Below are 14,129 nucleotides of genomic sequence, written 5' to 3'. Positions count from 1 at the left end.
TATATACAAGAAATATTACTCTTCAAAACATGTGTATGGCTGTATATATTTCATAATATAAATATTTCATCCTAGAAATAGTACTGACAAATATGATGCAATTTATTTAACAAATATTTTTAAGGCAAGCATTTTTTCAAATTACAAATACCTAGCTCTGGATTGTAAATATTATGTTTGTAGAGTAAAAATAATAGAATTCCGAGGTCCCCTCTAATAACAAACAAGTAATCCTGAGTGGGGACTTCTTGGCAAATTTATTAATTTCTATTCCGTCTGCGTGCTCCAATTTGTTATTGTCGCCGCTTTTGTCTTTCGCCAATGGACTTGTTCGATTGTTTTGGTCTTTGGCTTTCAATTTGTTGATTGTTTTTCTTGGGATTTTCCCAGGAATTTGTTTTGAGGGAGCTGGATTTCCGTCCACACAAAGAATTCTGTAAAAATGTTTGAGTATGAAATGCGTAAACTTCTTGTTTGGCGTCAGATTTTCTGAGAAATGCTGGGGAAACATTTAAGATATTTGTTACTTCACTTGAAAGTTCTTGAGAAGTAAATGGAATAAAGAGAAAATTTCTTTGTTAATTTCTTTGTTTGGTAAAAGAGTTTTTTTGATTACTTAAATTAGCTTTTAATTAGATTTGACAAAAAAATGTGTGACCAGAACTTACCCGTAAAATTGCAATATTAAATACTTTCCCTGCTGGCAAGCAGAAGAAATCCCTTTACTGGAACTCAGGGGTACACTTGTTTAATTAGATCCCATCTATAAATTAATGCCGACTAAGGAACACTTTTGCCATTTGTGCTTAGATAAATCCCCCAGAATTTTTAGATAAATGCAAAAAAGATGCCCACATCCCCGGCCTGGCATTAATTATGACCCATTTTAAATGGTGCCCAAAAGAACCTTTTGTATATGCATACATATAGGGAGGGAGATTTATAACTCACCGATTAGGACTAGTATCACATGTAGGATATACCAGATCTGCAAACTCGTAGCCGCCGTCCTTGCTGTGGCCGATTTTCTCGCTCCTGGAGTTCCGTCCTGTTGCTCCATATTCATTCGCAGCTGTTGGTGGCATTGGTGGTGCTCGGTTTTATGGTGGTGCGGCAGCTGGTGCTGGGTGAATGGATCCTCCGCACACATCTTGGCTTCCGTTAAATGCCCCAAATGAGCCACGCCCACACGCACTAATGTCTTTATTAATTTCGGTGTGAAATTTTCACTTATTTCATTTGGACATTAAGTTGTTGTTTTGGGGCACCCCCTATACTGCTGCCTCTGTGCGGTAATAAAATGTTGGCTATTAATCACTTTTAATCGCGACGCGAACAAAAACAACGGGCAAGTTAAAGGCAAAAACTATTAAAGGACCTGAGGCTCCCCGCCCCATTTTGCTGCTTCCATCATATAGAGCGGCACTGCAGTCAAGTTAAAGACATAAATTTTCAAGCATTTTGGGAAAAGATTAATTACACAGCAGCCTTTTCTCGGTTCTGCGGCGGAAAAAGCGTGGAAAAGCGGAAAACGAAGGAAAGACCTTGCCACATAAATTCAAAATCCAGTTGCCGCTCGCTCCTTAACCCTTTGGTTGATTTAGAGCGTCAGGAAAACGCTTGCCAGGCAATTGAAGATGGTGACTAACAGCAAAAGCGGCGTTGGAAATTCACTAAAAGGTCGCCTTTTTTTTTCATTTAAACGGTGACATACAATATGCCAATTGCTTTAATTTTAGTAAGCCACAATCCTTCAAGTGCCTAACCACGATACTTATTTATAATCCAAACTAAGCACGCGCAGCTAGCTGTGCAATTATCATAAGCTAGTTAGGCGCTGTTTATTAAATGAAATACCAGGAATTTGGTTGCGGATTGGGGTCGAGCCACTGGGAACAACTCATATGTCAAGATTGGCAAAATTATGGCCTCATCTCAAACATACGTTAAATCGAAATTTATTGGTAATAGGGTTATTCGTTTCCAAATTGTTATTTTATTTATGACAGCAATTAAGGTTCAATAACATGCGGGCAACCAGATTTGAATTGTGATCAGTGCAATAATGAAAAACATTTCAACATGCATCTATGAAATTAAAAACATGAGATTAGAAACATTTTAAATGACGTTTGAAGTCTTTGTAAAGTTCCCTTTCAACAAAATAAACTATGAAAATATATTTTTTAACTTCTCGATCCATTTGGTATTTCTCATTAAAAGTCAATAAAACACGTACTTTTAGAAATTACACACGCCCACATTACACGAATGCTGGAAATGATTTATGGGCATTTGCAAATCCAGTGACAGCACGAACAATTAACAAATATTTATAAATATACTGTCATTCCACGACAGATAGCAATAATATTCAATTTTTTCCGATTAATTCCCTTTTTTTGGCATTTCACTTTGTTTAAAGCCAACAATGGCTGGATAAACACAAATAAATAGCCAACAAGTCAGGTGCAGATAATAAAGCAACAACATCAGCAGCTGTTGTTTAAATTACAGCAACAATAAAATCGCGTACACCCACAGAACCAACAACTCTGGAAAGTGGGACGCCCAAAAGCAGGCAGTACTGAATAAATGGTCAGGACCCCGCCTTATATACAGGACACTATATCTATTCCAACACGCCCAAGCAACATAATTAGCCTAAATTGAAGTAGAAGCTAAACAAGGGAGATGGCAATAGCGGCAAAAAGTGAAAAAAAAAAATACAAAATATAATTAAAGATTAAAATGCTCTCTGGCTGAATGTGAAATTTATGGTGTCGAGTTTTTAAGTTGAAGTTCTTGGCCCGAATCAGGAAAATAAAGCCGCCGTGTTTCGGTCTTACGTCTTTAAGGATACCGCTTTAATAATTACATAGACTGTATGCTGGAATGCAAAACAAATCAGATCATGTCAGTCATTCAACTTAATTACTTTGTATACTACATTTTTCAGTTTTTAGCTATTGTTACAAAAATAATGTTTTGCTAGAACGTTTTTTTTTATATACAAAAGTTGTTTGGGAATGTAACCTTCCTTCATACATCTATCATAATATTTCTAAAAAAAAAAATGCTCACTTAATACCATAAAACCAAACTGTTTACTTTTTTATTTAAAGGAATGGCAAACCAACTACAAAAACTGACGATGAAAAAGCTAAGGCCTCGCTCTTACAAGGTTCAGTTTTTGGTTTCTCCACTTTTTCGGTTGGCTCGACTATTTTTAATTTTTGTTAGTTTTGGGGTCGCCAGATGATTACTCCTTGTGTTCCACTTTTCGCGTTTTAATTAACCGCAACCGCAACAGTTTTCTCAGTTTTCCCAGCAATAACAACAAATGCCTGACAAATGTTTTCGGCACGCAACAAATGCGGCATTTCGAGCGGGGGCTCAAAGATTTTTCATTTCCACGACCTGCACTTGCTCACATTTTCATTGAATACGTTTTTGTTATTATTGCCGCCACACTTGCACTCTTTCGTTTTTATTTGAGAGTATTACGGGGCATTCCTACTTTTTTGTAAACACGTTATTACTTTTAGTGACCGCTCGCTCTCGCACACGCACATGCACAAAATTTGAAAGTGTGCGTGTTATTCGATTGGCTCAGTTTTCAGTTTCGGGTTTCGTTTGGCTCCTTCACAAAGAGGGGATTGTAACAACGCGCGCGACAAAAATGACGTGCGTTCACTTCAAAGTTGAAATAGCGACTAAAAAAAACTCATGCTCACAGTGCCTAACACGCGGGTGGCGCCCTCACTTGGCCAGCACTGGAAGCTTCTTGGGGGAATGTCCTTCGACGTAGCAAAGCGCAAGAGAAAAAGCTCGTTTTGCTCTCCTGCTCTCTCCTTATGCTTGTTTGTACCATTTCCAATTGTTTCAGATAACAGTGGCGTGTTTTTAACATCGAAACTTTCCTATAAATTATTAGAATGTGTGGTATGGCATACATAGGGAAATGTGCTGAAACATTTATGGCTTACAATAGCATAACATTTAGCCAACACCGCATACAGTCTGCCACAATTATTGCGAACCTTACGGGGATTTTCCTAGTATACGAAATGCTGTTAGCTATTTTAGTTTCAGGGCTACTTATACAAATCATGTTTTTTCGAATAATTACTAATAATACTTCAGTTTATAATTGATAGAATTTTAATAAGCTATCGAAATATATAAATACAATAAATGCTGAGAACATTATTAATTTCGGAATGAAAATTTATTTCAAGCTCGTAACCTCGTGTCGTTGTTCCCACGCACTATTGACTTAACCAAATTTCAAGGCTAGCGAGGCAATGCAATTAATTTGCACATTGTTTTCTGGTGCTCAATTAAACGCCATTAAACGAAGGACAAATAAAATTGTATATGCAAATAAATAAATGCGAATGTATAAGCTCAAATGAGAGTTGGCCCGAGAATCAAATATAAATGGCGCTTTGCTTAATGAAATAAAATGTAAATTTCACTGTCACTGTAAACCACTTAAAAATAAATATGAAAAATTATCACAATATTTAATGAACCAACAGACCAGAAAGCCAAACTCCAACTGATGACGTCAGAGCAGGGGGAGGGGGGTGGTGCGAAAGGGTTTTTAAAATTATCCCTGATATATGACTTTATCTATGCGATGCACACAACTGAACGAGGGGATTCGGGTTAAATGAGCGACTTTTGTTTGCCCACCAGCAATGACAATGAGCAAAAATGGAATTCAAATTGAAAATGAAAAATAATGCAAATAATTGAACTTTTTGCGCATTAATCGAGTTAAAGTTTCGTTTTGCATGACAAATTTAAAAGTGCGTTAAGAACATTACAAACTGTAGACCTTTTAAAGGTTTAACCCTGGTTTTCCGACGAGCTTCCTTCCTTTGAGTTTCCTGCCCTTCCGCCCTTCCACATGCAAATGTTGACCTTAAAACACTTAGAAAAGTTGCATATAAGAAACAAGTTTAAATTTATCAGTTTTCTATTTATTTCAAGTACTTTTATACGCGTTTGTCGTACAGTAAAAAGTTATACTAGGTTAGTTAGAGCGAATACAACCAGTACTGGTTGACGGCACAGAGTTTTTGAACACAAGTATAGTATGGAGTTCGAAGTAGCTACTGTGGTGCAGTTTTATTAATATGACGCAAGGACATTTACAGCAATCCCTATAACTTTAAAATGTTAAATACATTTTTCCTCCTACTTAACCTTCCCTACATTGAGTAACGCGTGATGGATTTTGACTACCACTGCATTACTTTAATTTAATGTATGAATACTATGAAAACTAAAAGTAATACCATATACACAAACTCAAGTTTAACTCCTTTAGTAACTAGATATTTTTTTGTCTGCATTTGCCTGGTACTACAGCTTCTATTCCAACTGGAAACTCTCTCCGGGACAGTGGCATTTCACTTCATTTCTGTGCCGGGTTGAAATCGGTGCAGCACTTGAAATTTTTAAGCTTATGTGGCTTTCAAATGGGACAACGCTACGAGAGGGTTAAGGGGCTAGAAGGAGTATTTAGCTCTCCTCTCTGTGTGCTTAGCTAATGGTTCAGTCTAGCTTAGGTAGCCCTAAAGGAGATTCCATTCCCAGTCAGAAACATTTGTGGCCTGCATAGCAAATCCTCCAACCAATAAAAGCACTAAGAGAAATATAGAAGTCTCTAAATGCACTTTAAGTTATTTGCTAATATTTCATATTGCTAGATTTTATGTTCTCATCTTTTCTCAACAAGAGCGTGTAGATTGGATTTCGAGTGAAATCGTAAATGAAACGAGTCAAGAGGGGAGATTCTTGATTTGAAGTAAACCCAAAGAGAGCCAATTAAAATTCAGTTCTTCTTATTAGCTGAACTGTATATCTTACCTTAAAGGTATTTATCAATACGAAACTGTCGTATTGTATTGTTACCCATTGATGGCCTTTAAAGTAGGCTCTCTCCACCAAGCTGAATTTACGTGTGATAACTTTACGCGCAGCTGTCATAAAAAATTCGCGCAAAAGAAATGTTTTCGGCCTGGCCCAAAGGGAGTGAATATGGGGTTGGGGGTAGGGTTAAGGGCACACTCATAAATTAATACGAAATACACTTAAACAAGAACAGCAAGAGAACGAGAAAAAAAGGAGGGGAAAAACTTTTGTACTCATTGATTTATAGCGTTAATATTTCTGCTTTAATGCATCAAATAAATTAAATTGTCTTACGCACCTTTCAGCAGTCGAAGCTGGGAAAACTTTGATGCCACTTCGGGGCAGGGTACGTGTCCAACAGAGCATTATTTCCAGCAAAAGAAAAGAGCGAGCAGCAAATGCATAACTTCGATTTTGTAAAAACAAATAAATATTCATAAAAAATTATTCTTTTCTCTCCCCCTTACACTCTTACACCCTGTCTCCCTCTTTCGTATTCCAGTCTTCGAAAAAAGCACTTTGCGGATCTTCAGTCGCCGCCGCTGTTTTGCATACAGAAGGAAAAAGTATGGGCAAAAGGCGTTTGAATTATAAATATTCATTTATGCTAAGCAAGGTGTTCGTTGGCCGGGCAGGGGGCTCTGGGGCGGGAATTTCTCCAGGTGTATTCGGGGGCGTTACCTTCGTCACGCCAGTTGCCTCCCCGCTTTTTTTTCGGCTGCTCCTTTCACTTCTGTTTCTGTCTTGGCCTCTTTACCAACAGGTCGTATGATTGATTTAATTACGGTGTAAAGCGTGCTATTTTCAGCCATAGCAGCAGTCTTCTTTTTTTATGTTGAGAAGAGTAAACATGCTGCATTCAGACTTCTGTTCTTACCTACAATATATTATAGAAATAAAATTCGTTCTTTATTCACTAATTTTGAATCAAGAGCAATCAAGCTAATAAATCGAAACAAACTAAATTATTCAATTATGTGTTGTCTCGCGAGCAGTCTCCAGCATTAAATTCAATAATAAAACTTCCTAATTGAAGGCTTCGTGTAAGGGCACTTTTTGGTATTTTAAGACATTCCATGTTTTGACTGTAGTGTATTCCCACTTATCGCTTATCTGGGCTTTAGTAATCTAGGTAGGTCATTAAACTCGCTGCTCCCCCTTCCTTTTGCCAACGGATTGCTTATCGCAAAAAAGCCAAATGTTTGCAATTTATGGTCGCTGCTTATTGTGGCTGCCTTCACCGCTGCCATTTTACCACTGCGTTGTTAATGCCGAATGAAAAGCTCAGCTAAGCGCCAACGCCCGCATCTACACATAATTTCCGTTTTCCTTTGTGGCTCCCACAGCATCGGATGGGTAAAATGGGGGCGTGGCACAAGGGAAACAAACAAGCGGCAGTCGTACTTCATGTAATCAACATTTTAATTGCGGAAACGGAACTCGCACACACGCCCAGACATCGTGGCGTATGTGGAGTATCTGTAACACATTACGCATACGCAATGTATGCAACACTCTGTTTTGGCCGCCGTTGTGTTTTTTCTGCTTTCCATCACATTTTCGTCCTTGCTACTTTTTCTGGTCCACTCTTTCTGGCAATCGCAAATCTAGCTGCCTCTCTTTTTCGCTGGAATTCATTACATCAAATATAAAGAAAGTTTTAGGCAATTTGCCAGAAGTCCTGGGAAAAGAGAAGAGCACCGAAAACCCATTTCCCTCCCGCACCACGAAGGAAAAAAAGGAATATACTATATACCCACTTAAACGCTGCAGCATAGCTGCATGCAGGTAGCCCAAATCTACTTAGCTGATGGTGGTCGCCCGGAGGGAAAAGGTAAAAAGGGGAGGTGACTAGGTAAACGTAAACGAATTTGCGAATATTCAGCAGCCGTGGCAGCAACATCAAACTAAACTAAGGCATAAAAAAAGGCGGCGAATTGAAAGTACTCTACAGAGCAATACAACTTAATCAACTAATTACTTTTTTCCACTTCATATTCTAAAAGAACTGTACATTTTTTTATATATGGTACAAATATAATTTTTGTAAGTGGTGCAAAATACCATGAAAACTAATTTTAATTACCTACCGTTGGTAAGTAAAAATATTATATATAAAGGGTACTCTGCGTACGTGTCAATAATTCGATTAGCAAAATATGACCATCACTATATTTATGATTGAAAATATTTGTTCATTTTATCCGTGGACAATCTTTCCACTTTACTCCCTGCTCAATAAGGCTAGTCTGTCAGGATCCAACGACAACTTGCTACCCCATCCCCTATAGAGACAGATATCCTTCAGACCGCTCCCTTCAGTCCTGAAACTGCTTGCCACCTTACTCTCGGCACAGCTTGCCTTACAGAAGGCAAGCCAGTTTGCCGAAACACTTGAGCGACAATGCCAGGCGCCACAGCTCGTAGCTAAGCAATGCAGACGAAAGCCCAAAAGCCTGGAACCTTGATCCCCGCGGGTCCCTTATCCAGGCCGGCCTGTACTTCCGAGTCCTTCTCACTAGTTTTTTCTATTTTTTATGGCTGCATCAACAGCAGCAGTAGGGGCAGCAGGGGCAGCAACAGACATGATAAATTCTCTTTAGTATGCGGCATACATGAGTGATGATATTAACCAACAACATGCAGCTTCCTCGGGGGTAAAAGTGGGTAACACGATAGTCAGCCAAAAAAGGAATAACTTGCATATGCCTTTCCTTTTCCGCCCATCCATTCGAAACAGATATGATGTCATGGATTCTGTTTGGATTAAAAGGTGCAGTGCAAAATGGTATGATCCAATCGTTAAGTTATGAACCGTTTTAATTTTTTTAAGATGCCTTTTATCTAAATATCAAACACTTTCGTTTTCGTTGCGTCGAAGTTCTCGTTTTTTTTTTCCAGTATTTATTTTGTAGTTCTTTCTCGTTTCCTTGTTTTATTTTGAGCTTTGTTATTAACCCCACCATGAGTATAATTCAAAGAACCTCATTTTCACGGGCATCGGCATTTTCCACAGACAACGAACCAACATCGAGAATCGGATCAACTGTCTGGATTGGTTATGATATCGCTATGAAGGAAAAAACCGAGGAGACCTTAGTCGCAAAAAAAGAGTCTAAAGATGTAACCAAAGAAGTATTAAGACAGCAAAAAAAATCAAAACCTCAAAGGATTACAAAGACAACGGTTGAAAATAAACCACGTAAAGTGGCTAAAAAGCCTCAACAGGCGGTTCCATCCCAGGCCATTTTACCAACGATCGCAAAGAGCCAGAAATCTTTGGTAAGCTCCAAAGAAACGTCACGGAAATTCTTTTTCCGTGACCGTTTCTCTAGAAATTACCTTTTTGACTCTCCTGGAAATCGGTCGAGTGTAATGTCCATGGGATCGAACACCTCCGTTCTATCCAGAACTTCCACAAGTTCGCGAAGATCTAGAACCAGGACGAGCAGTAATATGCTACCCGCAAACAAAAGTGGATTCTGGGGTGCTCATAGAATATTTCTTTTAAAACCTAAGAAGCCTAAAATAGCTGAAATAGTACAGAATTCCCTGGCAGATTCTCACAATGTGCAGGTGCAGATTGTCGAATCATCAGAGTCCTTAAGTTCAATATATTTTAACACCACTTCGGATTCTGATTCAAAAAAAGGGTTAACTAGTATTTTATCGGAATTCGAAACTGAAAAAGAGTTTACTGTATCGGACCAAGAAAGTGATGTCGAAGATCCGGAGGATAAGAAACAATCTGAAAGAATAAGGTTTTTGGAAATATTTGGTAGTCTACCTGATATAAACAACCTCTCTGCTAGTGAAAGTGTTGAAAGTATACAGTTGATCAAAGAGAAGGAAAAAGTTTTACCAGCGGTCAAGAATGACAGAGATCAGAAAGAACCGGACTCTTTCGCGGATCTCCAAGTGGAGGATGAGTACACCGAAAATTTAGACCAAAAAACACACAGTCTAGAGATCAGTAGCGAATCTTTAATCGAAACTGACGAGGAAATCTATAATGATATTGTGCCAGAAGAAAGCCAAGATAATGATATAAGTGGCCATTTACTTAGCATCCAGATTAGGTCGACAATCTTGGACGCTTCCACATCGGATTTATTTAATGAGATTCATATGACTAATGTAGCGATGGTTGAGCAATTCCTCACCGGATTAATAAATGAAGTGGTCAAGTATGACGAAAGAACTTCCGTCCGATTGAGGCGACTGCTAGACAAAGAAAAAATGCTGGAGGAGCTGTATCTACTGGTTATCGACTATCAATATGAAATGCATCGCAATCAGGCTCTCGAGAGGAGCGTCGCAGATTACTATGTAAGGCGTAAGGAGTTTTCCTTAGTTAGCGAGGACAAGCAAATCGACACGATTAACCGCGAAAGGCTGATGTCTGCTCTGGTAGAGCTTGATAATCGTTTGGAGCAAGTGCAGCTGACTGAAAAGTTAAGTGTTAAACAAGTCAACACTTTAATCGAGAAGGAGGAAGAAGCCCGTGCTTTGGATGCCCAGATAATAGCCAAATTTGAAGCGAAGGTCAGGGAAACTCTTTGCAAGGAAGGCCTTGATCGCATAACAATTGTCGTGAATGACCTCCTCAAAAAAATGAACAAGACTCGCGATGAAACATCCGACGTACGAAAGGAATTGCTTTTTGTTCAGCATCGTTTGCAGGCCCTAAAAAACGTAAGAGCTTATCTTGTTTTTGTATTTATTTTTTTGGCACTATATTCTTTTCATCATATTAGAAATCCGAAAAATTGGAAAATCTTGGAGATGGCCTCCGTGTCCTTGAATATATTTCTAATCAAGCCCGAAACAACGCTCTGAGGCTTAAAATTAAAGGTAAGTCTTTTTACATCATTTAGAATTTAATCTATTTTTGCATTGATCGCTTTTACAAAATATTTTATCCTTAATTGAAGATACATAATTTATGTTATAAGATACTCGGTAATTTATTTTTGTATTTATAGAAAAGGAATTAGAACTTAAGCGGTTTCGCGACCGCAAAACCTATGACGTCCATGCGTTAGCCCACTTGAAGAACAAGAAGAAAATAAACGAGGAACTGCTGAATAATATGAAATCAAAGCTAAGAACGCAGCAAAAGCTTGAAAAGGACCTCAGAGCTCGTCATTACAGGGAAATGGTAAAGCACGAGTGGGTGAAGAAAAAGATACTCAAACTTAAAAGAGCCGGCTGTTTGATGCATTATCCGGATTTGTTGCTGGACTACGATGCAACCGTGAATCATTTGCAGAGCAAGCGATTGGTGGTCAGGAAGCTCCGCCACGAACACCTTCGCCTCGAGGAAAGGTTATCAGAGGTGGACACCCATATCAAAACGATAAGCACGTCACTCAGAACCAAACTGAGTCTTGCCTCCATGTCCTTAAGTCGGCTAAGTAACAAGAGCCTCAGTGTAATAAGAAGGTAGCATATTCTAGGGTCAATTTCTTTATTTGTTAAGGTTCATTTATAATACATAAGATATATACACAATAAATGCCTAACGACTCATAGTTCGACGTAAAGTTCTGGAAAGTCAAGCTTGATTAGTGCGGACTTTCATACTTCACAACTATTCTGATATCGCCAAATTTAACTGTTGGCGGTTTTAATTTGCAGGGGAATTCACTTCCAGCAGCTGTCAGAGATACATGCGCAGGACCTCAATTCCCTTTTCGCTAAATGGTGCATACGAAGCCACGCAGCAGGACATGTTCAGCCTGCTGTCATGAAAAGTAGTGCTAAAAAGTATTCAAGCATTTTACTTAATTTTCATCTAGTTAAATACAATACTCTGCAGTCAAATTCGTACATAACTATTTGGCAAACTTATAAGATGAATACAATATGCATAAATTTATGTTGGGTGTTTAGAGTATCAAGCTTGGGGCTTAGAAAGTTTTGTGGAGCACTGTATAAAACATATGTAAGGTAAAGCCATGTTTTGCATCTTTTGGCAGCTGCCATATATCTTAGTTTCTGGGCCCTACAACAAAACTACGAAAACATTGGATACATAGTCGCCACACAGCCGTATATCTATAGGTGCAACCACTGGGAGTGTATTAGTCAGTGGTGAATTGGAAGTAGCATCTAAGGATGAGCCAAGCAAAACGCAGATGAGCCGTTGGATGGGGCAGGAGGCGTCTGGTGGGGCAAGGTGGTGCGTGGAGGTAGAAGGGATTAGGTTGGGAAAAGGGGATTCTCGGAGTCTGTCCAGGCTGAAGTCCGTGTCTGGTTTGGCCTGCTCCTTGGTATGCACATTTCATGTTGCACTTAAAACAAAAAACGAACAGGTATGTTCGAGGCAAGGTTGTCGAGTGGGGGTCTTTCGGTGGGGTGGTGCTGCAGGCGCACACAAACATGTGGCGAAAACTAATAGCAAAAAAGAGGAAGCACCAGCACCCAGCAAAAACCGAACCAAAACCAACCGAGTTGGGTTAATGGCAAAGGTGCTGATGCTGCTGCTCCAGCTGAATTTGCAGCACCCTTTGACCCCGAACTAAGCAGCTCTGGCCCATGGCTCCCCATCTCCCACCCAAAACCTTCCTTCAGTTTAGATTTTTTTTTTTTGATTTTGTAACCAACATTAGGGGAACACAGGTGCATGCTTACACTGGGAGAAATGTTGTCTGATAGATTCACATGTCCTGTTTATTGTAATCTCATATATAGTATTTCCCATTTGTATTTTAATTTTATGAAGATTTTAATGATGACGTACAAAGTTATCATAAGGTTTTTTTAGCAGAGCTGTAGAATTTGAAATATTTTTAGTGCATAGATTTTGGTAAGGGTGTCCTTATGTGTGTTTTTAGCACGCATGTTCCAAGCGCTTATCGCCATCGTCGGCTGCTGTTAAGAGGGGTTAGAAAAGTTGGATTTTTTTAGACGGACTCGTACGGGCTAAAGAGTTAAAGGGACTTGCACACGTAAGGTGGAATAGTTCAAGAAGGATGGAACGGCATTCTTGGCAAGCCAGATGAAATTTCGTTAGCTAAATTCGATTTTGCACTTGAGCCGCTTGCAGACCAGCTAATGCAGAGAAGCGACCTTCTGCCAATTTTTTTTTTCCATTTTTTACCACTTTGCTCCTTTGGTAAAACCAACTTTGGCCTCGCCGGCCAAGTGGAAGCTAAGAAAAAATTCTAGAAACTAAAGCTAATGCGCTTAGGGAAATCGTTGAAAAACAAGACAGGAGACTAAGACATTTATTTGTGTCCGTCAATTCGATGAATAATTAAGAAAAAAAAAGTTTTTTGAAAAATGCAAATGCTTGCTTATTTAAAATTGAAAACATTAATAATTGATTCGCGTGTATCACATAATTAAGAACTTATTACAAAAATTAAATTTATATGTCTTTTAAATTCTCCTAAATTGTTTTTGCCGATTTTACAATAGTTTTCTATTTTGTTTTCGCAACTTTTCGATTGACCCTCTGCATAATCTTGACGGCGGCATACTTTTGCCCACTGAAAGCAATTTGAGGTACTCAGCGGCACACTCACACACTAACAGGATGACACACAAATGCATTTATGTTGGACATATGCGATGCAAGTAGGAATGTGCCTCTTCAATCCGCAATTTGGTGGAACGGAAGGCGGGGCTAAATAGCTACATATCTATGGCCCGGCATCTATAAGCCAATTTCCGCTGCTCTACATCCGCTGCCAACGCATCCGCCATTGGCGTTTCTGCTTTGCATTATATAATGCTGTAGTTTCAGCAAATGTCGCGCTCAATTAACGCATTTAGGTATTTTTGGAGCATTTCCCTTGCGCTGCATATCCCTTCCTGACAGCGAAATGCAGATGATTATCCTGCTGTAAGTGTTTTCGCTATAGAGAGAGTTACAGGAGTAGGGGAAACAGGGTAGAATGGTTACAATGCGTGGGAAATTGAAACACTAAAAAGAAGGAATGGTAATATTAATGAAAATGGAATGCTAATGGAGACCCTCCCTTCAATACCATTACAAATTATACGTACACTAAGTAGAGTTAACTTATAAACAAACATTACAATTACAATTGCTTTTCTGTACTACTAAAAACTGTAATAAAAAACATAAAGTTCTTTATACCAACTTTCACAAGGATTTGGTGACGTAGTCATAAACCTTTGCCACTCACTGTCAGTTGCAAATTTGATTAAGCTGCGCAGCGATTTATGCT

General features: G+C 38.9%; 3 protein-coding genes across 4 annotated transcripts in view; 1 reads left to right on the top strand and 2 right to left on the bottom strand.

Annotated features, from left to right (window-relative positions):
- The window catches only part of CG34106 (uncharacterized protein), a 42,095-nt gene extending 38,351 nt beyond the window's left edge, over positions 1-3,744 (bottom strand). Inside the window, exons 1-2 of the mRNA NM_001299079.1 lie at positions 3,144-3,744; positions 952-1,285 (exon numbers count right to left, since the gene is read on the bottom strand). The gene's annotated coding sequence lies outside the window, so the exon portion shown is untranslated. The remainder of the gene's footprint in view (positions 1-951; positions 1,286-3,143) is intronic.
- Positions 1-3,744, bottom strand: part of beat-IIIa (beaten path IIIa) — a 42,095-nt gene extending 38,351 nt beyond the window's left edge. The window contains exons 1-2 of one of the 2 annotated variants that reach the window (NM_135985.6): positions 3,144-3,744; positions 952-1,285 (exon numbers count right to left, since the gene is read on the bottom strand). In NM_135985.6, the coding sequence (NP_609829.5) occupies positions 952-1,150 (199 nt within the window). In that variant the 5' untranslated portion in view covers positions 1,151-1,285; positions 3,144-3,744. The remainder of the gene's footprint in view (positions 1-951; positions 1,286-3,143) is intronic. The other variant, NM_001201899.2, reaches the window with a different exon arrangement.
- A 5,062-nt stretch (positions 3,745-8,806) lies between these two features.
- CG31784 (uncharacterized protein) lies at positions 8,807-11,461 on the top strand. Its single transcript, NM_165203.2, has 3 exons — positions 8,807-10,623; positions 10,686-10,782; positions 10,914-11,461. The coding sequence occupies exons 1-3, from the start codon at positions 8,893-8,895 to the stop codon at positions 11,375-11,377; spliced, it is 2,292 nt and encodes a 763-aa protein (NP_724035.2). The 5' UTR covers positions 8,807-8,892; the 3' UTR covers positions 11,378-11,461.
- Positions 11,462-14,129: the final 2,668 nt, after the last annotated feature.

This window comes from Drosophila melanogaster, chromosome 2L (assembly GCF_000001215.4).
Source record: "Drosophila melanogaster chromosome 2L".
Lineage (NCBI taxonomy): Eukaryota > Metazoa > Arthropoda > Insecta > Diptera > Drosophilidae > Drosophila > Drosophila melanogaster.
Note: the sequence above shows the minus strand (reverse complement) of the source record. Positions and strands in the feature narration are given on the sequence as shown.

Excerpts from the sequence above, each read along its gene's own strand:
- CG31784 (NM_165203.2), top strand. The coding sequence starts at position 8,893 with ATGAGTATAATTCAAAGAACCTCATTTTCACGGGCATCGGCATTTTCC. Across the intron at positions 10,624-10,685 it reads GTTTGCAGGCCCTAAAAAAC|AAATCCGAAAAATTGGAAAA; the intron begins GTAAGAGCTTAT and ends TCATCATATTAG. Across the intron at positions 10,783-10,913 it reads TCTGAGGCTTAAAATTAAAG|AAAAGGAATTAGAACTTAAG; the intron begins GTAAGTCTTTTT and ends TTGTATTTATAG.